A 27,448-nucleotide genomic window follows, 5' to 3' on the forward strand; every position below is an offset into this window, starting at 1 on the left:
TGAGTAAACTAAATCTGCAAGATGTATTCTGAGACTTATCAACAGAAATTCTCCTAGTTTTATTCTTTGGCATTGTTGTGTAGTTGGAATGGAAGGTTTGTGTTTCTAAAAAATAACACAAGACAAAGAGAAAGCAGACATGATACTGAACTGTGGTAAGAAAATGGCAACTAGAGTAAATAAGACTTGTAGAAAATGTAGAAGAAACATACTAGTGTTGAGCTGTTTCATATTGATAAAATGCCACCCTTTTAATATAGCTAAAATATCACTTCCAACACTTGTGTATTTTAGAAGATAAACTATCAATTGATCATTATTTGAGATATAATCAAAATGATACATCTCAGGAAGTTTTAAGAATGGCATATTGAGCTGTAGAGATTGATGGGCACTGATAGAGGTTTTTGCTTCAGAGAGACATGGGTCCCAATGATAGATTCAAGTGTCTTCTGCATGGCTAAGGGCAGATTATTTACTCTCTGTGTGCATCAATTTCCTCTTCTGAAAAAGCCTCAAGGTAAATGTGAAGATTAAAGGAGAAAGCTTGAATAAGCCATGTCCATGGAGATTGGCACTCAATGAATGGTTGCTATGCATAGTCATATCAATTTTGATGACAACTGTTCTATTTAGTTAGATATACAAGTATCTATTTTTAGTAGTATATTATTTCTTAAAAAAGAATAAACAATAACAATTAAAAATCCTCATCATCTGTACTGTATGAAAAGAAATACTCTAAAGTATTTTACTCTAGAGTCTTTTATTCTAAAATATTCATTTAATGATTACATTAATATATTATTTAGACAATATTGGAGCCAAATTACTTTTAAAAGCTAGTTTTAAAAGTTACCAAAGTATCTGATAAAGAAAAACATTATTTGTATTATTTATTACTAGAGGCCCGGTGCACGAAATTTGTGCACTGGAAGGGGTTGTCCCTCCACCCAGCATTCACCCTCTCCAATCTGGGACCCCTTGGGGGCAGTCGGACATCCCTCTCACAATCCGGGACCCCTTGGGGGCAGTCGGACATCCCTCTCACAATCCGGGACTGCTGGCTCCCAACCGCTCGCCTGCCTGCCTGCCTGCCTGATTGCCCCTAACTGCTTCTGCCTGAAGCCTGATCACCCCGTAACCACTCCCCTGCCAGCCTGATTGATTCCTAACTGCTCCTCTGCCAGCCTGATCATGCCCAACTGCCCTCCCTGCCAGCCCGGTCACCCCCCCTCCCAACTTCCCTCCCCTGCAGGCCTGGTCCCCACCCAACAGCCCTCCCCTGCCGACCTGGTCACCCGTAACTGCCCTCTGCTCCTGGCTTGGTCACTCACAACTGCCCTCCCCTGCTGGCCATCTTGTGCCCATAAGGGGGCAGCTATCTTGTTTGAGGGTGTAACAGTCAATTTGCATATCACAGACTCATGCACTGGTGGGGCCCCTTGGCCTGGCCTGTGAGGATCAGGCCAAAACCGGCTCTCCAACATCCCCCGAGGGGTCCTGGATTGCTAGAGGGCACAGGCCAGGCAAACTAACCCCATCGGTGCACAAATTCGTGCACCAGGCCTCTAGTATGCATATAAGATCTTTGGTTAATCTCTTCCCGCCCTCCCCCCTTCCTTCTGAAATTCATCAGTCTGTTCCATGTTTCCATGCCTATGGTTTCCACTTCTGCATTGAGAGTCTGCCCCCTGGTGGTCAGTGCGAGTCATAGCTACCGGTCAGGCAATCGAATAGTCGGCCAGTTGGCCAGTCACTTAGGCATTTATATATATAGATTATTGTATTACTAGTGGCCCAGTGCACGAAATTCGTGCATGGGGGAGGGTGTGTTCCTCAGCCTGGCCTACACCCTCTCCAATTTGGGACCCCTTGAAAAATGTCCTGCCAGTTTACAGGGATCAGGCCTAAACCAGCAGTCAGACATCCCTCTTGCAATCCGGGACTGCTGTCTCCTAACCGCTCACCTGCCTGCCTGCCTGCCTGATTGCCTCTAACCACTCTGCCTTCCGGCCTGCTCCCCCCCAACTGCCCCCCCCACCCCCCGCTGCCAGCCTGCTTTCCCCCAAATGCCCCCTGGCCAGCCTGATCACCCCAAACTTCCCCCCCTGCTGGCCTGCTTGCCCCTACCTTCCCTCCCCACTGGCCTGCTCATCCCCAACTGTCCCCCTGCTGGCCTGCTCACTCCAAACTTCCCCCCCAGCTGTCCTGATCACCTCCAACTGATCCCCACTGATGGCCTGCTTGCCCCCAACTGGCCTTCCTGCTGGTCTGCTTATCCCCAACGGCCCTGCCCCCCACCAGCCTTATCACCCACAACTCCCTCTTGACCTCTAACCCCCTCTACCTCAGCCCCGCCACCATGGCTTTGTCCAGAACATCTGGAAGGTTTCCTGGAAGGTCTCCCAGTAAATTAGCATATTACTCTTTTATTAGTATAGATATATTTGTCTGTAAATATGATTATGATTGCAGATATGAGTAGGACCAGGTAAAATTTTATAGAATGGGCCTTTTATTACAGATGGTTTGCCATGTATGCATTTTTTCTAAAGAAGTAAAAATTACTCTAAAAAATGTTTCAGGAAGACTTTGAGAATTTTACAGTATCTGCTTTTCTTCCCAGAAAGTTGTCACTTTTATGCCAGAGTGAGAATTATTTGTATGCTTTGTATGTCAGCATTGGGCCACTGTGACTGGGGGGCACTTAGCTTGGCTTGAGAGTAATTATCTTGCTCACTGGCTAGGAGAGAGGGTGTGTGGCGAAGGAGATAAATACTGGGTTCTGGATTATTCATAGATTGCTGACTTTCTGGATTGATTGTGCAAGCCCCTCCTTTTATTGATGTCCACCTTCTGTTGACAGACATCTACCCTGAGAGAGAAATGAGATGAAACTCTCTTTCTTTTCACTGTAAAAAGCATTTGAATTCCTAAGGTGTGATAAGGCCACCCAGCCATCCACAGTCATGGTACACATTTTCATGGAGGATGTTCCCACTCTTGAATAAATTAAAACAATTTTTTTCTTTTAATTTAAAGTTTCTTCTATAACTGTTTTCTTGTTACTTAAAAGCTAGTTTTTTTTTGGAAACTGCTTCCAAAGCTTTTCAAGCTGTCTATGTCCTTGGAATGAATTTATAAATAAGAATTGAGCCCGGCAGGTGTGACTCAGTGGTTTAGCATCGACCTATGAACCAGGAAGTCACAGTTTGATTCCTGGTCAGGCCACATGCCCAGGTTGTGGGCTTGATCCCCAGTACGGGGTGTGTAGAAGGCAGCTGATCAATGATTCTCTCTCATCATTGATGTTTCTATCTCTCTCCCTCTCCCTTCCTCTCTGAATCAGTAAGAATATATTTTAAAGAGAGAGAGAGAGAGAGAGAGAGAGAGAGAAGAGTGTATATGTTTGTAAATAAGAAAACATGTATTTGATGCTCTTAGAAAGTCTTATTTTCTTTCATTAAAACTTGTACAGTATAGGGAACTCCATAGATTCTCTCAATTTGAAGAAAGTTAGAGGGAAAGGAACTAATTCAGAGTTCCTTGGGAAAATGTGTCATTTATATATTTTTTTATGTTTATTTTTTTTAAATAAAAACTGAAATATTTTCTATTCAGAAATATATTTGGATTTAAATATCTTCTATAATTTTAACCCTAAAAAAACAATTTAAATATTTTAAAAATGGTTGGGATGTTTGTTTTTTTTAAAAAAGGTTAGGTTACTGGAGTTCTACATGTTACTGGTTCACCTGGGGTAATTTTCTGATTGGAAAATTAAGAATTATAGTCAGAGGGAAGTACATTAGAATTTTAAAAGAAAATATTCAATTTACTTTAGAAGCTGAACCTTTCTTACCATGTGACTTGTTTTGTATGTTTGTTAAACTATATTATCACATAAGCATTGCTGCTATTGGGACAAACAGTGACAGTTGATTCAGGTCATTTGAATGTCCACTGTTTTAATTTGTATGTTCGTTTTGACTCTGTCATATGCTCAATCTTCAGTGGAAGTCATGAGAACCTATTATTTTTTCCTGCTCCCTCCTTTATGTTGGAAATATTCTTTTTTATCCAGAGGGACCTTAACTTTGATGTAAGGGATTGTTTCCATTGCCACCTTTTTTCTTCTTTGCCAAGTAAGAGAGTTGTGAACTCTTCAGAGATGCCTTCCCCGGGAAATTTGCAGATGTGTCTGGGAAAAGTCATTTCATCCTTGACCTTTGCATGTCAGGTGCTGGGGTGCCCGAGTGCCGCCTGGCCAGTGCCCCGGCTCTCTCTCCCTCCAATTGCCATGATGATCACGGGGCCGCAGGCCACCCCGGCCCCTGGGGGTCCGGGGATGCTGCCTTGCCTGCGCTCCGGCTCTCTCTCTCTCCATGGCCATGGTGATCATGGGGCCGCAGGCCACCTCGGCCCCCGGGGTCTGGGTTTGCCGCCTGGCCTGTGCCCTGGGTCTCTCTTCCTCTGATCGCCATGGTGATCACTGGCCACAGGCAGCCGGCACCCCATCAGGGGGTGTTGCCTGGCCTGCTGCCCGGCTTTCTGATGGCGATCACTGGCTTGGGGGTGGGCAAAGGTGGCCTTTGCCCGCCCCCCAGCTCTTGCCTGCTGTCTGGGTTGCCGATCACCATTCTTCCTTCTTCCCCCTTTCGCCTCCCATCATTGCACGTATGCAAATTAACTTCCATCTTTGTTGGCGGTTAACCGCCATCTTTCTTGGCAGTTAATTTGCAGATCGCCCTGATGAGCCAAAGGAAAGCATATTGAAGGTATGGTTAATTACCCTTTTTGTCTTTTATTAGATAGGATTTTCCATACAAACAACTGAAAATCTACTTATGCCCCACCCTGTATTTTTTTAAGTGGTGGCTGAAGCATCACACAAATCATAGTTGTTTTCCTTTAACATTATTCTCAGGCTTTAATCTCATCATAATTAGTAGTAGAACATTAGTAATTAACTCCCCTTGAAGTATACAAAAACATATCTTAACAGAAATCTGCTCTGAACTGATATCATAATAAATTCCAATACATTACATAAAGATTAGATAAAACAAAAGAAAAATTTACAAATCATATATACTTTTTAAATCCTCACTCAAGGACATATTTTCACTGACTTAAGAGGAAGAGGGAGAAAGACAGAGAGAGGGAAACATGGATGTGAGAGAGAAACATTGATGGGTTGCCTCCTGTAGGTGCCTGGACTAGGGATTGAACCCACAGTCTAGGTATGTACCCTGACCAGGAATAGAACCTGCAACCTTTTGGTATACAGGATAATGCTCCAACCAACTGAGTCACCTGTCCAGGGAATGATATCCTATATAATAAAAGCCTAATATGCTAAGTGTCCAGTCATCCATTCAACCAATCAAAGTGTAATATGCTAATGATAAGCTAAGGCCGCTCAACTGCTCACTATGATGTGCACTGACCACCAGGGGGCAGACGCTCTGACTGGTAGGTTAGCTTGCTGCTGGGGTCTGGCCGAGCGGGATGGGCCTGACATGCCCTGGAGCCCTCCTGTGGTCTCTCCCCTGTTGGCCAACCTCCTGCGTCCCTCCCCTGTCCCAATCATGCAGTGGTGGGGTCCTTTGGCCAGGCCTGTGCCCTCTTGCAATCTGGGACACCTTAGGGGATGTTGGAGAGCCAGTTTCAGCCTGATCCCACAGGCCAGGCCAAGGGACCCCACTGGTGCACGAATTTGTGCACTGGGCCTCTAGTGCTTTGATAAGACTCAGTATCATTTGACTTTTCAATATCTAACTGTTTCACTGACCTAACTCCTACTCTCCTCTGCTAATGAATATGGGAATCTCCCTGTACTAAATATCAGACATCAGGGTGAGATGGCCATATAAGCATGACATGAAATAAAGGTTAAGAGGCTAGAAATATGAAGATTTAGATGGAGCTGTAAATAAGACCCACACATCCTATGATGATGTACTAGAGAAGGGCTTGGAATAGGCTCCATTCATGGCGGGGGGGAGGGGGGGAGCGGGTATTTCAGGCTTAGAGAAGTCATTCAGCTTTTTTCTCAGGTATAACATAGAAATAATGTCTGTTCTGTCTGCCTAAAAGGAAGTGTGGTTATCATCTGCCTTGCCTGCAGGGCTCTGTCTACAAAGTATCAAGTAATTTACATTTGTTGAACACTTTGTACTTTAAACTGCTATTAACACAATAAAGCATTAACCTCACTAAGATGGGGTTATTGTTTCACCTTGAGTTGTGAACATAGAAGTGCACTATAGTGAGCATGTGGGTTATATTGAGCAGCATATTTCAGTCCAGTTACTTTTCAAACACTAGTTAATTCATATCCTCAGTTCCTAACACATTGTGTGTGGTATTTAATAGGCTTTCAAGAAATGCTTGTTGTATTAATTAATTCAAAATACATGGCTGTCAAAAATACAGAATGAGATACAGCCAAATAATATGACCTACATAAGTATTTATCAAGTACTATTCAATCTTAAATGCTGGAGTGAATATAAAAATACAAAAGATGTGAGTCCTGGAGTCTATAGTCTAATTGTGGAGATGGTCGATTATGCCATTTAAAATAAAGAAAGTTATGAAGGAAGGGAAAACAGAGACAGCAGCCATCTACATTATACTGTTATTAATTCATGTCACACAAATGTCACTCTTGCCATTAAATCCCGTGTACACTATGTCTAAACGCTATTCATGTGCAGACTAGAGAGTGGATTAATGTTTGTAGTTTCTTTCTACTGTTTCAACAATGGCTCCAACAAGACTCATAAATAGTTATGTGATGGGCATTGAAATGTCCTCCTTATGTATCTAATTCTTCATCCTGGTAACAATAAGTGAAAAGATCCACAAATACAGTTTTAATTAACAGTAATGTTGTGATGCTTATAAATAGACCAGAGGCTCTTTGAATCTGTTGGCCTTCTCTGAAAGAATTTCGTTTTTCCCAGAGGGTCAAAATTAATTAATGTTCATACAATTTATTTAGCAGCCTATTACCTTAGAGATGCCTAAACAAGTTCAATGAACCATGTTAGTGTATCAAGGATGACATAATCTAGCTGCTTTAAGGAGAACACTTTGTAAAAATATACTGTATCAAGTAGTAATTAACAGGAAGGATAATAAAGAATTCTGTCAGAATGATTTCTTTTCTTTATCTCTGGACCACATTACTTGGGTACAATATTGGATAAATAACCAGACACAAACCTTTTCATGTGGTCTTTAATGAACACACACAAGCTACTAAAGTTTAAAAAAATAAATAGTGCCATTAATAGTCCTTAATTGTTCCATTAAAAGCTATCAACTGATGACTTTTGTTTGTCTTTTTGAACATGCATGAAACCTTCTCATATCCATTGATTATACTTTTATTTTTCCTAAACTGAACCTATAATACTTTTTGTACCATTAGTAATATTATAATGCTGCAAATGTTATCTAAAGAACTACCACATAAACAAACAAAACAAAAACAAACTCATAGATACAGAGAACAAACTGATTGTTGCCAGATGGGAGGGCAGAGGGTGAGAGAGGTAAAAAAGGTGAAGGGATTGAGAAGTTACAAATTGGCAGGTACAAAACATTCATGGGGATGTAAAGCACCACATAGAGAATATGGTCAATAACACTGTAATAACTATGTAAGGTGTGAGGCGGGTACTGGACTTACTGGGAGTATCACTTTGTAAATTACATAAATTTCTAACCATTATGTTGTATACCTGAGACTAATATAATACCAGATGTCAATTATAATTGAAACAATTTTTTAAAAATTTAAATAATTCACAGGCATTTGCATCAAGATATTACTGTCTGGATCTTAGTAGCAAAATTCAAAATTGGCTTATTTCTCATAACTTCTTAAGTAAAAAAACATATCCTTAGGAATAATCACAAAAGTTAAAAAATGTATATTCATTGTTGTGATATTTATGTCACAACTGTAATAAATGTCACAACAGTAAATATACATCTAAGTATATATTCATTGTTGATATTTATTATAGTGAATGTGTCAAAAAATAATTTAACTTTAACATTAGATAATTTTATAAATTATGATATACCCAAAATGTAAAATACTATGCTATAATTAAAACCATATTGCTAAAAATATTCCATAACATAAAAACCTACTCAGATTACATTTTTAAATTAAAAAATACAAAGCTTATATAGATGGTTATATCACTCTACTGATATCATGAGACAAGTTTTTATTTTTTCTGCTTAACTATATTTTAAATTTTTTAGGAAAAGATGGATCCTTAGTAATGTAAAATTGATGAAAAGAAATATTGAACAAAACTAAATGTCAAAAAAGTGAAAAGCTTTTTAAGTGGCAAAGATTAAAAATATTCACCACAATTCCACAAACACATAAATGTTCTACCATCATGTATATTAGATTTTCTTATGAGGTGCAATTCCTGTTTTACTTATTTTATTTTAGGTTTATCATCCTCTCCTTTATTTGAACCCTATCACCATCCAAGTAGTAATCCATGTTAATAAATGAATGTAAATGTTTTATCATAATTTTATCTATATTAATATAGTTATTCATATAAATATCTACCTACATATTTATTCATATGAACAAATAAAAGAGGTAGTCATTCTTTGCTTTAGAAAAATTGGGTCATACTATATAATAACTTTGCATATGGCTTTACCCCTTTAACAATATCTTCTGGAAATCCCTACACATTAACTGTGTAACCTGAAACTGTTGTAGTGATTGCGTGGCAGCGCACGCTGTGTGCTAAACAAGTCATCCTGGCCTCCAGGTGTTTCCTCCAGGCTCTCAACAGAAGCGGGGGCGGGGGGGGGGGGTGGTGATTTTGGCCCCAGAGAATTTCTAAGACATTTTGACTTGTCAAGACTAGGAGAGAAGTCCCACTGCAACTGGTGGTCAGAGGCAGGGATACTGCCCAATATCCTACACTGCACAGGACAGCCCACGCCAGCTAATTCCATAACCCAACCATCAGGGGGCCCAGGCTGAGACTCCAGCCAGGTGTCTGATCTCGGGGCATTTGGCGCTGGCTGTCACTCTACTGTCACTCTACCACTTTCCTTAGGCATCCACATGGCTCACTCATCACCTCTTTCAAGTGTTGTTGTTGTTTTCTTAATGGTGTTTTCTCAATGCAGCCTACTTTAATCAGTGTATTTTAACAGCCATCCCTCCCTCCCCTGTTACCTGCCAACTGCAATGCACACACCCATTCTTGGGCCTTCTTGCTCCTACTTCATTCTTTCTTTCTCCTCAACTTCTAACAGTCCATACAATCAGAACTGTTTGTTTATTATCTAGACTCTCCTTGTAGAAAGTGAACTCCACTTCGGTAGCAATTTTTATCTGTTTTATTCACTAATGTATTCCCAGGACTAAACAGTGCCAGGCATTCAATAGACCAATAAAGCAACAAGGAACAAATAACTGAGTGTAAGAACAATGGAAATTCATTTTATTTCTTTTTTTTCAACCACAAATAATGCTGAAGTAAGATTCCCTATACACACATGTTTTTGTATCGGTCTTTTTATATCTATACTAGATATAATTCATGCACAGGAGGGTGGTGGTCCCTTAGCCCGCCTGCACCCTCTCGCAATCCAGGATCCCTTGGGGGGTGTCCGACTGCCAAATTAGCCCAGAAACCGGCAGTCAGACATCCCTCTCATATTCCAGGACCGCTGGCTCCTAACCGCTCGCCTGCCTGCCTGCCTGATTGCCCCTAACCACTCTGCCTGCCTGCCTGATCGCCCCTAACTACTCACCTGCCTGCCTGATCACCCCTAACTGCTTGCCTGGCTGCCTGGTCACCCCTAACCACCTCTGCCTTGGACCCTGCTGCCGTGGCTTCATCTGGAAGGACGTCCAGAATGATGTCTGGAAGGTCGTTTCGCTGTTTGGTCTAATTAGCATGTTATGCTTTTATTATTTTAGACTAGAGGCCCGGTGCACAAAATTCATGCAGGAGGGGAGGGGTTCCTTAGCACAGCCTGCACCCTCTCCAATCAGCAGGTGATTGCCCTTAACCACCTCTGCCTGCCTGCTTGATCACCCCTAACTGCCCTCCCCTGCTGGCCTGATTGCCCCCAACTATCCTCCCCTGCTGGCCTGGTTGCCCCCAATGGCCCTCCCCTGCCAGCCTGATTACCCCTAACCCTCTGCCGGCCTGATCTCAGCCCCAACTGTCCTCCCTGCCGGCCTGATCGCCCCTAACTGCCTCTGCCTCTGTCCCCACCACCATGGCTTTGTCCGGAAGGAAGTCAGACATCTGGAAGATGGCTGGTCGACCTGGTATAATTAGCATATTACTCTTTTATTAGTATAGAGATATTATATAGGAGAGGATTGCTTAAGGAGGGGGTAAACCTTTTTCAGCAGGAGGAGATGCTCTTGACAGACAAAAATACATAATCCCTATATCTGGACTGATAGCCAGCCATATGCACTGTACTGCCACACCGGCCATTAAAAAATTGAACCGCTTTCTAACACCAAACAGCTGTTGCCCTTAAAACCCCTCCTCAGCCCCCACCTTAGGTTCTGCCTTTTCAGTTTACCCAGCTTTGGTTCTGATTGGTCAGTTTCTATGCCAGTCAGCATCAAAAGCTCCACCTCCTTGGCAGCCATTGACTCCTTGCAGTTCACCCAGATTTGGTTCTGATTGGTCATTTTCTATGACAGTCAGCATCTCCGGGCCTATCCCTGGTACTGATCCACAGCCCTCACGGCAGCTGTGAGGTCATTAGGCCTCCAGCCTGGCCCTAGGCCAGAGGCTAATGACCTTGCTGCACCTGCCTCGCCCTGCCCATTCCCTGCCACCCCACCTGCCCGCCACCCCACCCACCCGCTGGCCACCAGCTTTGCTGTGATAGGAGCCTGTGGACCATGGGGGAGGGACCGAGAGATGCTCCATGCACTTCCTGGTGACCAGTTGTCCATCAGGTTGTTTAGGTTGTGACGGCCCCTGACCTTTTATAATGTAGATGGTCAGAACATTTTCCAAACCATGAACATTTCCCATAACCATGTTTGAGTATTCTTCCCCTGCTTCTTTACTCTTTCTCTCAGCCTTCTATAGGTTGTTTTTGAAAATATTTTTCCAACTCTTTATTATTTAATTTGCATTTTTCTGATGACTTGTGAACTTGAGCATCATTGAATATATTTGTTGACTATATTAATGTTATCATCTGTGAATTGGTTATGCAAATGTTTTCTAGTAGTTAAAATTTTCATTTATAATAAGTTTGTAAAAGTTAGATATAGATTAGATATAGATATAGATGATATAGATATAGATATAGATATAGATATAGATATAGATATAGATATAGATATAGATATAGATAGATATAGATGATATAGATGACATAGATATAATCTTACTTGTAATCTGTAAGGAAAATTTTTCTAACCTATTATGTGCCTATTGATTTTATTTATGAAACTTTTAGACCACAGTTAAAATTTCATATAATGAAATATGTACATCTTTTCTTTTGTAGCTTCTGAAATTTTGGAAGTTAGATCTTGTCTTTAAATTGCACATTGCTTACCCTCTGTTTTCTTGCAAGAATTTTATTTTTATTATTTGTTACATTTAAGTTCTTAATCAATCTGGACTATATTTATGTATATGAAATATGCAGAAGAAAAATGGGTTTAATTTCATTTATTTCCAGGTGAATAACCAGATACACCAGCACCATATTAAATAATATATCTTTTTAATTGGATTAACTTTTGTTATATATTAAATCCTCCTAATTATTGACCCCAGTGTCTTGATTCTCTTTTCTATTCTTTTAACATATAATCTGGTGTATATTAACTTCATATTTTTAAAGAAAAAAACAACTTGGTAAAAAGAAGAGGAAATATAACCTGGCAGGTCAAGAGAAATAAACATATTTAATTTGAAGATGAATTAGGGAACTTTAAAATAAGAATGAGTACACATGTTGTAACTGAATATCATGTCATTGTCAATCTGACTGAAATATAAAAACAATAAAACTATTGTTCTTGTCTCACTAGTCATAAAATGTCTGGGCCAACCTCATATATTTTTTCTATGAAAAGTTATTTTAATTCATATAATCTTGCTCTTTTTCATTGTGCTTATGCTTCCATCCTTTTGAGTAATATTTTATTTGTTAGGTTTCTCCAGAAAAGTAGAACTAATAGAATATATAGAAATATAGAAATATCTATATATATGAAAAAGTAATATGCAAATGACCAAACAGCAGAGCAACCTGAATGACTACTCGACCAGTCGCTGTGAGGTGCACTGACCACCTCTTGGTCCCTTCCCCCCCCCCCCCCCCCCCCCCCCCCCCCGGCCCTGGCTGGTAGGCTCCAGGGGAAGATGGCCCTGATCACAGGCCAGGCCTAGGGACCACACCTGTGCATGAATTTTGTGCACCGGGCCTCTAGTATTTATTATGAGTAAATGGATCATATGATTATGATGCTGGTAAGCCTTAACTGTCCAGTGTGGGCCAGCAGACTGGAGCCCCAGGAGAGCCAATGGTGCAAATGAAGTTCAAAGGCAGTCTGTTGGTGAAATTAACTTTTGCTTGGACAGCCCATGTTTTGTTCTATTAGGCCATCAATTGATTGGATGAGGACCACCCATGTAACTGTCCAGTGTGGGCCAGCAGACTGGAGCCCCAGGAGAGCCAATGGTGCAAATGAAGTTCAAAGGCAGTCTGTTGGTGAAATTAACTTTTGCTTGGACAGCCCATGTTTTGTTCTATTAGGCCATCAATTGATTGGATGAGGACCACCCATGTTATGGAAGATAATCTGCTTGAAGTTTACTGATTTAAATGTTAATCTCAGGACATATAGTCAATAGACATATGAAAAGATGCTCAACATCACTAATCACCAGAGAAATGCAAATAAAACCACAAGGAGATATTTCCTCACACCTGTCAAAATGGCTATCATCAATAAATCAACAAAAAACAAGTGATGGTGAAGATGTGGAGAAAAGGGAACAATTATACACTGTTGGGGGAAAGTAGATTGGTACAGCCACTATGGAAAACAGTATAGAGGTTACTAAAAAAATTAAAAATGGAACTGCTGATCACCCAGTGATTCCACTTTTGGATATATATATATATATATATATATATATATATATATATATATATATCAAAAGAAACCCAAAACACTAATTCAAAAGACTAGATGAACCCTTATCCTATGTTCATTGCAGTGTTATTTACAATAGCCAAGCTATGGAAGCAATCCAAGTGCCCATCAATAGATGAGTGGATAAAAAGCTGAGTTACATACATACAATGGAATATTACTCCACCATAAGAAAGACCAAAATGTTACCATTTGCAACAGCATGGATGATCCTAGAGGGTATTATGCTAAGTGAAATATTCTGCTAAGTCAGTCAGGGAAAAACAAATACCATATGTAGAATCTGGAGGAAAATCTAAACAAATAAACAAAACAGAAACTGAATCATAAATACAGAGAACAGACTGATGGTTGCCAGATGGGAGAGGGGTTGAGGGACTGGGTGAAAAGATGAGGGGATTGAGAAATACATATTGATAGTTACAAAATAGCTATAGGGACACAAAGTACAGCATAGAAAATGCCAATAATGCAGTAATGATTATATACGTTGCCAATTTGGTGCTGGAAATATCAGGGGGAACACATTGTGTTGTACACATGAAACTAAATCAAAATAATATTGAATGCAAAAAAACGTTAACCTTGTCCAATAACATCCTCTAAGTTGCTACATAAAATTAACGATCACAAATTTCTCATGTTATTTTTTATTTCTAAGAAAACTTATCTATAAAAAAGTTATTTTTTTTATCCCTAGGGAAAGTTAATTCCTAAAAGAAGAAAAGTGCTGAGTAAGCAAGACTTCAGACTCAAAGTAAATAAGGTTACTAGCCTGCTTATACTCTGACTCTACTAACTGTAAAACCATTAAAGGTTACATTTACCTGAAATCACAGGACACAAAGTAAAATCTGTCAAGACTTTGTAGATGCTCATTCCTCCATCACCAACTTACCTTTACATCTCTGTCCTGGAACTTCAGAGGGACTAGAGTAACATTGGTGGCCAGCTACTGGCCATTGTGTATTGTGAGAACTCTTATCATTGCTAATTGTAAACCTTTGCCAATTGCAGGCATCAATCTGATTGCCCCCTACTTGTCATTACTCTGATTGTTGATTTAAGGGACACGTTTACGGTAGAGGGGAAACATTCTGTGACTCTTAAAATATAATTCATGGATTTCCTTGTTGTAGCAATGTCAGTTCTGAGTCTATTCAGTAATTCACGGGTAAACAGAAAGTACTAACTTTCTTTTCATAATCCCTATTGCTTTCTAATCCCCACCCCACCACCTGCAGACATAACAGACATACTTCAGCATTCAATCAAATAGATAAAGCAGGTTTCCAGCAGTTGATTACTTGGCCTGTGTATCTCTAGTAGGGTTACCTGGTGTATGATCAGAGTCTGCACTCAGTGCTTCATCAGGAATTCTGTTGCCAATGGCCCAGTCCAAGTCATCTTCAGAGTCTTGAGTAAGACTGCAGGCTGCGGTCCAATTTCCGGAAGTTGTTTCAAAATTACAGCTTCCTGTTGTGGTTGTGTACTGGCCTAAGGAAACAAAAATTGTAATGAAATGTTCTGAAAATCCATATTGCACTTGATACTTTACTACATTAGTGACGATTTTAATTACCATCCGTATATTCTAATTTTTTATAAATAAACGTATAGAACCAGGACATTTGCACCCATTGATAATATCAGTTGTAAGCAGCTTTTTTAGCCCAGGGTCTAGAAGCAGTGCATGAATATTGTCATTTATCCATTTAGAAGCTGCATGGATTGACAAATAATACTTATAGATGATAGATAAAACTGTCTACACATAAACAATGAACATAACATTATAATACCTATCAAATCAAATAAATCAACAGCTTCAGTTGTCTGGATATTAATGCCATTGCTCTGTGTACTGTGGTGTTTGAACAGCGTAGACTGCTAGAGAGGCAAACTCATTTACTAAAGGAAAGGTGCCTTTGGGTGAAACAGGAAACTGTGTGGACACACACCCTTTTGTCATATGATACAATTACCCGTGTACAACATTTCAGAACTAGTCAGTAAATATGAAAGATGTTCTCTGCTAAAAGTGTTGATTGATAACTCATTAAAAATTAAGTTATTCACAATATAAGTTACTAGATAATAACTGTGTTGTGATAATAACTAGTTGAGATAATAACTAGTCATCTGAAAAGTGCCATCATAACACCCTGATATCTGCTTTCATTTTTCATTTTCTTTCTTTGCATAGCAGTTATTGTATTTGAGCATTCACTGAAAAACTGTGTTGTACAGGCAGAATGAATACTGGGTGATTGAATCAGTAGGAATCAACTGAGATTGTCATTGACTTTTCCTGTCCTTTTTTTCTGTTTTTTTTTTGTTTTTTTTTTTTTTTTTATAGAAAGATGAAGTTTACATTACTTTTAACATTTTATCAAGTAGTTTCTTGTTTATAAATTTTTAACATCAAACTAATACTAGCATATAGAAACTTCATCAGAAGAAAAACTTGCTGTTAAAATGGACACCAAATATATAGCAAAAATAACTTTCATATTTTTATAGAAAATTTTTTGAATCTCTGAATTTTCATAAAGTATCAGCATTTCACTTCTCAGGCATGATTGTGTTTTATCTCCAAAAGTAAAATCACTTTAAATTATGTACATTTTTTCATTCATTCTACATAATTTATAATTGATTGTTATGTGTTCCTTTATTGGCCCTGTATATCTTCATGCTTTTTTGTACCAAACCCATGTCATAGATAGGTTTATATTATGCAAACAATGTGGATAAAAGTGAGAGATTCAGTTCTCCAGGTGTTTAATCAGCACAACTGCAAAAATGCAGAATCTATCAATGTACGTACAAGACAGCCATTGTGGGTTCTTCAGAATAATGTCACATCCAGGCTCTGTATTGTTGTATTTCTGTGTAACTGACTCCCCAACACATAGGCCTGACAATAATTATCCTACATCCTTTTCCATTCTCTGTGACCACTCTGTCCTTCTAGCTCCACTTTATTTAATATATGACCTTTATCTTTGACCCTAAGAATATGTCTGCAATCAGGATCAATTCTCTTATATTTCATTCTCTTTACCTCAAGTTTTGAAACTTTTTCTTTCTAGCTCTAATCTCAGTTTATGATGTCTCCTCCTTAGCAACACTATTTTTAGCATTCCACAGCCTCATTTATTTCAACGTTACACAATTTTTCCACATTCTCCAATCTCACATTCTCTACTAATTACTTTCCTATAACTTGCAGACATAGTCACGGTGTCCCTCTTGATTTAAAAAATATGGATTTATTTACTTAAATTTCTCACTCTGTATATCTTCCTTCATCCTGATCCGGGGCCCTTCACACTTTTATGCAGATGCCTTACAAATAAATCCACAGCCATGATGACATGCAGGTGTTTATCTTCAAATGCTTTTTAAACATTTCACTTGGACTACACAACCATTACCTCGAAACCAAACAAGCCTAAAACAAACTCATCATTCACTTCTCAAATTGGGTTCTTCTTTTTAAGATTATTGACTAATTTCATAGAATGAATCTTCTGTCTTTCTAAAGATTCAAACTTTGGAGTTATCTTTGATTCTGCATTCTTCTCATTTTCATATCCAATCTATCACCAATACCTGTAGACTCTCCCTTGGTAAATGTATTTAATTAATTTCCTTCCTTACAGTTCTATAGTCCCCATTCCAGTTCCATTGGTTCAACCACCTGATTTAATGGAGTATCTTTTTTTTTTTTAACATAGCCTTCAATCTATCAACATTATAAATGCAAACCACATTAATCACCTTTAAGAATGTTCTTATGTGTTGTTTCCCTTGCTAAAAATATGCGAGTTTTCACATTGTCTGAAGATACTCTCCACAATCTCTAGCCTTGAATACAGTAACCTTTCTATAACTCAAAATGTATTTTAGGCTGAAATCTGTCTCATATTTAAAATTGCCTGCCAACCGAATTTTCAGAAAAGTATCTCTTGAATAAAAACAGACTTTTTTCAACTTTTATGGTTAAAACTACTCACTTTTTAAAATGTTTTCTCCAGCCTTTGGGTGCTCGTTTTCAGCCATCCCTTCCCTCTCTTGTCCAGGAGAGAACTGCAGTTCTCTCCAGGTATAAACCTTCTTTCGCTCAGGTCTGTGTTTATGGGTGAAACAGCCCCTCATCAGCTCCAGGGGTGACTGATGGTTTATCTCAGCAATTGTGAAGCCATGTTCCTCTTTTTAGTTATTTTAGGCATCAATGTGAGATGCAATTCTAGACAATGAGACTTATTGGAGAAAAGGCACCTAGGAAAAGTTTTTCTTTAAAAAAATAAAATAAAAGAAGAAAATCTATTCGTCCTTTCTCAGGATATCATTGCAAAAATGAGGTACTCAGGGCTGCAGAATTCGATGGGGAGGAGCTGGCTTTACTGAATACCAAGTAATCGTAACTCAGACAGACAGGATTTAATTTCTCTCAATTAACAGGACGTTGGGAAGTTGTCAGTTTAAGGTTGGCATTGTGGTTCAGCTGTACCGTGTGTGCAGTGTGAAGCACGCACTATCTCCCACCTTTCAGTGCCGTCACCTTGTCATCCCATGCTCATGCATGGCTGCAAGACAACGGCTGTACTTCCATGGGTCACAAATACTTAAGCATTGAAAGGCACAAAGAGAGGAAAGCGTTTTTTCTCTCTGAAAGAGACACCTTCCCAAAATTTCCATGTATATTCATTGGCCTCTGGTGGCTACAAGGAAGATTAGAGATGATGGTATTTGCAGCTTGTCACAATGCTTCCCCAGATAAAGTTGGAGTTCTGTTTTTAAGCAGGAAAAAGAAATGAAAAGCAACTAGCCGGGACTACTGTCCATCTAAACTGCTTAAGGTTGGAATTTCTGTGTCAAGTATCTTTATCTCCTCTTCTCCATTCCATCTAGCAAATCATACTCTTTTTTAAAAAATATATTTTATTGATTTTTTACAGAGAAGAAGGGAGAGGGATAGAGAGTTAGAAACATCGATGAGAGAGATCGATCAGCTGCCTCCTGCATGCTCCCCACTGGTGATGTGCCCGCAACCAAGGTACATGCCCTTGACCGGAATCGAACCTGGGACCCTTGAGTCCGCAGACCGACGCTCTATCCGCTGAGCCAAACCAGTTCGGCTAGCAAATCATACTCTTCCTTGAATGTCCAACATCTATACCATCTCTCCCTTTGAAGACCATGCCAGTTCTCAGGGCATGTATGGGTTTTATGGCATTATAGTTGGTACCACTGATTTGGAAATTCATTACCTCTTTATTTTATATTTTCATCTTACTTGTTGTTTACTATTGTATTACTAAAACATTTCCATGTGCTCAGTAATTTTTAGTGAACTACATCATGTATATTGAAGTGTTCCCTTACATATAATTATTGAATGATATGAAGACTTTGCAATGTTTCTTGATGAGGTACAGGTATCATCTGTATTTTCAAAATAGCTATTGCTTTAGAAAAACTATTTTCTAAATTGTGTGTGATCTTTACCATGACCCTTTGAAGGATTCAAAGTATTATTAACATTCTTTTAAATAATTGGCATTTTCCCAGTGGAATAATATGGTTGTGTGGTCAGTGTACATATTGATCAGTTAACATATTTTTAAGAGATAGCACCATAATTATTTTTAATTCCTTACATCTACATATCTACCTTATTTTGCCATACCATAGTATATAATGCAGGAATATTAAATTGTTTATCCTCATGGTGAAATGGCATCTTTGCTGCATTGAGAAGGATATTTAAGAATTTGGGTAGATTGGGAAAGAGAATGTTTGCCTGTGTAAGAGGCAGGAGAGAAAGTGACCACCAGCAAGCTAGCTATCCCCAGCTGAGAACACAAGGTGCACGTGACACATGTTTTAGGCAATAATTTTCTTCCATGAAAGAAGAGAGCACATTTTCGGATTTAACTGTTGTGTTTTTTGTTTGTTTGTTTTTAGAATCAATATCACTTATTAATAACCATACATTTTGCAACAGAAGGTAAAGATGCAAAAGAAAATTTTATTTTATGATACATCTTATGAGGAATAACTGCATTTATTTTCTGATAAGTATACAGGCCATGCATATAAGACATGATTGACAAATCTCCAGAGAATGTTAAAATGACATGGAAAAAGCTCACATCATTAATTCTAGGATACTGAGCAGAGACATTCTTTACATTATTTCATTTAATTCTCAAAGCACTCAATAGGATGGATGTTATTATATCTACTAAACAGATGAGAAAAGTGAGTCACTGAGAATTTAAGTAGTTGCCCAACAAGTGAGGGTCAAAGTCAAAATGAGGACTCCAGTTTAATAAGCCAAAGGTCAACTCTTTCTTATATTTCTCCAAAGGTCATTTTAAAAATCTGCAATTTATTCCATTATGCACATAGATTATCTGACTTCAGGAATGTAACCCTGATGATTTACATTGGAGAATATATCTAAAAGACCATCAATAGAAAATATTAATGAAATCAATTTGTAGAACTAAGTCACTTGTATATTTTTGTATGCTGTGTAGTGTTGTTTGTGGATATGAACAAAGTGTATCAAAAGACTCTAAGAAAAGTGGCTATTTAATTTGTCAATATATTACTTTTATATTAATAAATTCAACCATTTCTTGAAGTTGTCCATCAAAGTTGTGGGTAACACTAACAGATATAAGTATGTAATTTACTTCAGTTTCAGAAAATAAAAACTGCCTGTGTGTGTTTTCACATCAATAACTGTGAGGGGCAAAAAAAGCTTATAAGGCAGTCTGAGAGGAAAAAGGAGCGAAGCCAGAAGAACATGGGCAGCATTCACATTTGAAAACCCAAATTACCCATAACTCTCCCCAGCATTTTGTAAGCCTGTTTCTATATTGCACATGCAGGTGTACACGCGCGCGCGCGCACACACACACACACACACACACACACACACACACACGCTATTCTGCATTTGTACTCTCTGAATAAGCTGTGATAATCTTATTCTTGCTAGAACTTGTTAAACTTTACAATTAAACAGGAAACCTCTCATTTACTAACAACTTCTTTAAAAACAGAGAAAAACCACATTAGATTTAAATACAATTTTCTTCATAGTATCCCCCCACACACACAGTACAAAGTAAGTTTTTGAAGCCTAAAACAATGTCTTGTTCATTTTTATATATCTAATGTTCAGAAAGTTGTTCCTAGCCCATATTAAGAATAGGAATAAATGAAAGAATATACTTTTATATAAATGTTTTAATATACATACATCTTAAGTGAGAGGAAGATAATTTTACTATCGGCAGTAACTTTTCTATGTGCCTGTGACAGTCGTCTTTTCTCCACTGAATATATGTATCTATGTCATCAAACTTCAATTATTTTTTCCTTTAGAACCTTTATAAATTTGGCTTAGTTTTTAATGTTTTACTGGTGGTTATTAAGTGTTCTATTTGTTATGTCTTGTGGGGAAAATGGTGATTTTACAAGTGTTTTAGAATTCCATTGAAATCAATTTCTTACAGTAAGTATAAAAAAATGTATTTTTGTCCCTGGCCAGTGTGGTTCAATTGGATGGAGTGTTGTACCATATATCAAAAGATGGCAGGTTCACTTCCCAGTCAGGGCACATACCCAGGTTGCAGGTTTGATACCTGGTCTGATGCACTTAAAAGAAGTTAGAAATAACATTAGGAAGTATTATTTAATGTATTATAAATTTCATTTGAAAATACATATATTAAAGGAAATGTATAATTATTTTTAAATTAAGAATATAATGTGTAGTATTCACAGTATAGTTTAAACAATGCCAATTACTTTCACTTCCTTTTATACTTTGATTTAAAACTAAAATATGGATAAATGTTGAGGACATTACACTATGTGAAATGAGCCATTCACTAAAAACAAATTATGTATGATTCCACTTATATGAGGTACCTAGAGTTGTCAAATGCATAAAGACAAAAAGTATAATGATGGTTGCTGGGAACTGGGATGTGGGGAGAATGCAGAGTTATTGTTTAATGGGTACTGAGATACACCTTTTTAAGATAAAAACTTTCTGGAGATGGCTGGTGGTGCTGGCTACACTCACAGTTCTACACAGTGACATGATTGGAAAGTTTTGGAACATGATTTGCTATAGATTTATTGCAGTTTTTAACACAGGAATAAAAAGAACGAGAAAGGACTACCATCTGGATATTTTCATAAAGAAGTTGAAAAAATGTTCTGACTATTCTAAATCTACCGTAGTGCATGAAAAGAACATTTCTTCTCAGCAGTGCCAATAAGTTTCTCTACTAATAAAGTGAAAGTCTGTGCTGAGCTGGCAGCATTAGAACAAATATACTTACCACAGTGAGCTTCATCAGACCTATCAGAGCAGTCTGGTTTGTAGTCACAGACAAGGTGGGATGCAATACACTTCTTGTTGTGGCACAAAAAGTCAGTGGCTTCTGGGCAAATTTCAGAAGTCTCTCCCACTGGGGTTAAAACAGAGGTGTTATTTTGTGATGATTTCATTACATTTGATTACTCATTTTAATCATTTTATAGATTTCACACTATTAAATAAGTTAGTGATTTTACTAGTTGTCCAAGGTAGATGTCTACACAAATTCCCCTCTCTCAGTCCTACCTCCATTGTTCAGCATGTTATGCAGATGGTAATTTCAAAATATCCTTTAATTAGTCAAAGGATGACCATTAGCTATTATATAAACCCAAACTTCTAATCAAGGGATTACAAATCTTTTGGGTTTTTTTTGGTACCAACTTAGTTTTTAATTCTCATTTTTTGCAACTCTTCTCATAAGCACCTGCAATAGAAGGTTTCACAAATATGTCATTTGTTCTTTATTTTCCCATGTGTTCATATGCTGTTTCCTTTACCTACACTGACCATTCTCTCTTGTGCTTCTGCTGGTCTCCTCAACCTCAAGACTCAAGGAAATAACTCTTCTCTCCACCCTTGTCTTGCCTTTCTCTTTATCATCCAAGTTCCTGGTTGGACACCCCCTGTGTTATGCCACTGAAGACCCCTTTTATTCCTATATTAAATACTCAGCACCTCATATAAGAGCAGTTTACATGCCTGTCTGTCCCTTCAGACTCCAAGCCCCTTAGCAGGAGGAGATTTTGCTGTAGTCTCTTGGATTTAACATGACACCTACTACGTACTTTGTGCTTCATAAATGCTGGTTATAATAATTGAAGGTATAATGGTTTCACCTAAAGGAAACTAAGAAAAGTGAATTGACAGGATTTTCAAAGCAAGTCACATAATTGAATGTCACTTGAACTGATATAAAGTCTAATGATAATTCTTCACAGCTTCAAAGTAATACACATTAAAGATATAAAACTATTTTTATCAAATTCAACAAATTAAATAAAGCTCAGCAATTTTTTTGATATATAGACTATAAGTTCAGGCTGGTGTGCCTAAGGTAACGTAAGTTACTCAAGGTTAGGCAGTATTTCCATAAAGGAAAATGGTAAAACTCCATAGATTTGATAAAAGTGTATTTTCATATCCTTTGAATCATCCCCACACACAACAGCTAAAACCTGAATAATTTGCAGAAATACTTTAACAGTAGCATGTAGTCCAAATATGAAGATTGAAGAAAAAGCATCTAAGATAACAGCAAATATTTCAACTAAGGACATCACTAAGATGAAGAATTTATAGTCAGGTTCATTGATTGGTTTAGAATCTTTCCCAAATCATTTTAATAAATACTAGAGCAAATTACACTTATCCAGAGCAACATGTAAACATTATTTAGTATGCAAATACATGCATTGGAGATTATTTCATACTCCACAGAGGAAATGTCTTAACCCATACTCTAAATAATAGGATTTTTAGGATTGTTTTTTAAAAATATATTTTATTTATTTTTTACAGAGAGGAAGGGAGAGGAATAGAGAGTTAGAAATATCGATGAGAGAGAAACATTGATCAGCTGCCTCCTGCACACTCCCCACTGGGGGTGTGCCCGCAACCAAGGTGCATGCCCTCGACCGGAATCGAACCTGGGACCCTTGAGTCCGCAGGCTGACACTCTATCCACTGAGCCAAACCTGTTAGGGCAGGATTTTTAGTTTTTTAAAAATTTGACTATAATAGGCTACATCTCTAAATATGGACTATTTCCCTAACAGTATAGAATAACAAAGACATGAAGAGAAATTAAGTCAGTGCTTTGAATTTCAGTAAACCAAGCAACTGCTAGAATCCCTATGGTATGTGAATTATACAAAGAAAAAATTATTAGAAAGCCTACAATTCTAAGAAAAGTACATCTTTAAGACAAGAATATCATCGATCAGACTGTGGTTAGCAAAAACGTCATGGTAAAAAGAAAAATTAGATTATTTGAGTGATAATGTTTATGCCTGTTCAGCCAGTTTCAATTTCTTCACCCAGTCAATATGATAAACTCTATAAATTTGATAAAATTGGCAAGTATAAGAAATAAAAGATAATCCCAAATATTCTATAGTTAATGATACAATGATGGAAAGAACATTGGTGCTCATAATAGAGAAATGAAGATAATCTGGCTGGCAGAATATGGCATATGAAAAAAACTAAATTATTTACTTTGGCCAAAAAATAAAAATAAAACATCAAAGATTGACAGAGACATAAGACCTAAAACTAAACAAGATAGACTGAAGAATCCTAGAAAGAAAAGACCTGAAAAATTATGTAGCCATAAGAGATGAATATTTAATCCAATGAAAGCATGAGGTACATATGGAGTTAACTCATATGCCTTGGAACAAACTGTCACCATCCTGAATGTGACACCAATTGAAAGCTGGCTTTATTCTGCTTTGAAGCAGAATTTACGGTAAAGATGTCCTTGACTATAAATTTCTATTTGAATTTAAGTAATTTTATACACAGGGTTCATGCTACTTTATTTTATTGCTCCCATTATTCCAGTTTTGGCCACAGGAAGCTCTTTAAGTTAGTTCCTGTGTCCCTTTGACATGCTTCATCAATGTGGGCATTTCTTTGGACACTACCTGATTTTCTAGCACTGTGAGTTGCTCAGGGTTAACATCTATTTCCTGACCCAGTTCTAGAGTCAGTCATCAGCCATTTCTCCAAGGAGCACTGGTTTCCTCTATTGGAGAATGCCGTTAGAAACCAAGATCTGGGTGCCAGGTTGCTCCTTGCTACTGAGGTGCCATTTTTTTCTACTCTATGATAACTTGAAGAGTCATGCCATTTTTCAATTATGGAAAATGATCAATATTATCTCTTCAAGTAGTGTCTTTCCTTAAGTCTTTGTTCTCTATTTCTGGAATTTTCATTAGAAAAGTGTTGGATTTACCCATTTTTATCTTCAATATCTCTTAATGTTTGTTCATTTCATTTTTTTTTTCTCTTTGCCTTACTGTGTTGCATTCTGTTGAGTAAGCTCACATTTATTTGATAATTCACTCTTTAGTTGTGTCTCTAATCTGTTTAACTTTTCCATTGGTGTTTATTTTCAATTACAATTTTATTCATTTCTAGAAGTAAACTTAATTTTTAAAATTTAATATGCTACCTATTCTTTTTTTGATATTTTCCTTTGTCTGTATTATTATCCTGGTAGCATATGGTCCCACACCACAAATTTACACTGGCTTTTGCATTTTCCTTAAAGTTTCAATGTTCTAGAAAATTTAATATTAATTTGTTGCTTTGGAATTCTTATTCACACATTACATACTATCCTATGTGAGGTGTGACACAAGTTTAGGGTTTTGTTTTTGTGCTGACAGCTCCTATTTTATTTGTTTGTATTCCCTTCACTTTTTCACAAGCCCCTGGAAAAACAGCCAAATTTCTTTGAGCCTGACCTAAAAAGACTAAGCTGTATGGAAAGGGTCATGTCTAGATCTCTCCTCATACAGGTTTAGAAAATTCAGTCCCCACATCATTTAGGCCACTGGGAAGTCAGCTTCCACCTGTGATCTATATTTTGATTCTCCTCCTTTGGTTCTGGGTCTAATATATTTTTCCTTCTTTAAATTTCAGTTCAGAGTATTATAAGTGCTTTAGACATATTTTTATGTTTTCAGTGAGTGGAAATAATATCTTATTATATGATTTTGTCAATTCTTCTATAGCCTAACTTTCAATATAAATTTAATATTTAAAATCTGTCAATATCTTATGAATTCTATAAATAACCCCAAGAAAGCCCCAGAAAATAATTTTTTCCAAATAATGCTCTTTATTTAATGTAAATTTTATGATACTTGAATTTTTTCCAATAGCAGATCTTTGTTTAAAAAAATCTGAAATTAGCATATAACACTCTCTTTATTTTGTGTTCATATAAAAGTAAATATATGTAAGCATCTGAGTGTACTCAAAGCAAGAGCAACATTAAAGTGTATTTGTAGTGGTTAGAAGAGGAAACTTTTCCAAAACCAGGATTTCTTTTTACTTGATAATGTATGAAATTTCTTTGTAACTTGTCTATTTTAATTTGATAAATTACCCCTGGATAGTTTTTATTATAGGTATATCTTAGAAGTTTTAGCATTCTAAGTAAAAATTTTTCTCTGGTTAAAGCTGGTAATAATGGGTAGTAAATACTGATTGCGAATGGGCAGTCCAAATAAAATATGTGGACCAATATAATGATTTTGAACTCCCATTCTTTTTTTAAAAAATCCTCACCTAAGAATATGTTTTACTGATGAGAGAGAGAGATATCAATGTATGATAAACATTCATCAGTTGCCTCTCATAAATGCCCCCGCAGGGGATTAAACCCAGAGCCTAGATATATGACCTTAGGAATCAAACCCAACAAACTTTAGTGCATGGTCCAACCAACTGAGCCACAACAGCCAGCCCCTGAACTCCATTCTTAGAAAGGCTATAACCTTAGGTAAGCCATGTAATATTGATCTCTAAATGAAAATATTGATCATTAGTTTTTCATACAAAAGACTATATGCTCACATCTAGTGATGTCATCTATTTAGAATCTTTAATTATTCATCCTAGAAACATACAGTAAGCAATTGTCAGACACCCTGGTGGATATTATGATAGTTCTTACCTTCAAATAACTCATAATATGCTGATGAAAACTTATTATTAAGATGGTACATGTTGTGCTATAATTGAAGATATTTATGGCTTGCTGTCAGAGGACAATAAAAAGTAGCTCAAGTTTATACTTATGTGAATAAATATTTAATACATTTATTCAGTTGATGGGCTTTAAAGTGTCTATCATCTCAGTCATTCAGCCAATTAATAAAATAGGCCAGACCATCAACTGAGAAGAAGCAGTTCCTATATGAATTTCCTTTATTTCTTCCATTCTTCTTAGCTTCCTTATGAAGACAATTTGACCACATTGAATATATGGAAGATTCAGATTTATTTGAAGAAAAAAAAATTTTTGGATACTGAAAGTGAAATAGGCTCAAGAATAGATATTTTGGAAAAAGATTATGCGCCTCAAATTTTCCTTCACAGATGAACTTACTTCGCTTGAGTACTCTCTTGTTCTAGAAACATCAGGGGCAAGTTTGAACATAAAAGGAAATCTCAACACTGCAGAGGACTTAATATCACACAACAAGTATTTTCAAATGTTTAGAAAATAACAGTGTTTCATATTTTCTATTCACCATGAACACTTAAATCTGTCTTATGTTAGAAAAATTGCTAGGTTTTAAGGTCAGTGCACATATCAGACAATTGATAGCAACACATCTGAAACTGTAACCTCAGTGATCTCAGTGACCGCAAAGCTCAGTGTGTGTCACATTATCTGAAGCGTTACCGGAGGTACTGGACCATGTCAGTGTTCAGCAAGAGTTTCGGGAAATATAAAAAATCCAATTCCACTTGTGATACAGAGGCAAGGTGCCTGCTAAGTGGAAGATATCATAAACATCAACTTTTCATGTTTTTAGACAAAAAAGGTGACTACAAACTGTGTCTATATTTGTCTGAAAGAAAATTATAAATATAAACCTCTCTTTTCATGCATGAAACCCAGATTTTTAACTTTAAATTTTTATATCTGGACATAGTTTAAGTATTTAGTTTTCTTTGTGATTTTTCACATATTTTAAGGGCAACAGATTGCTCAACCCTAGGCAATATATATATATAAAATCTACACTAATAAAAGAGAAACATGAAAATTGATGTCA

The 27,448-nt window shown here is 37.3% G+C and overlaps 1 protein-coding gene across 1 annotated transcript in view; it reads right to left on the reverse strand.

Moving 5' to 3' along the window:
• Positions 1–27,448, reverse strand: part of MALRD1 (MAM and LDL receptor class A domain containing 1) — a 628,376-nt gene that overhangs the window by 186,363 nt on the left and 414,565 nt on the right. The window contains exons 29-30 of the mRNA XM_036345532.1: positions 21,607–21,735; positions 14,564–14,725 (exon numbers count right to left, since the gene is read on the reverse strand). Coding sequence (XP_036201425.1) covers positions 14,564–14,725; positions 21,607–21,735 — 291 coding nt within the window. The remainder of the gene's footprint in view (positions 1–14,563; positions 14,726–21,606; positions 21,736–27,448) is intronic.

Source organism: Myotis myotis, unplaced genomic scaffold (genome assembly GCF_014108235.1).
Source record: "Myotis myotis isolate mMyoMyo1 unplaced genomic scaffold, mMyoMyo1.p scaffold_m19_p_1, whole genome shotgun sequence".
In the NCBI taxonomy this organism is placed as follows: Eukaryota; Metazoa; Chordata; class Mammalia; order Chiroptera; family Vespertilionidae; genus Myotis; species Myotis myotis.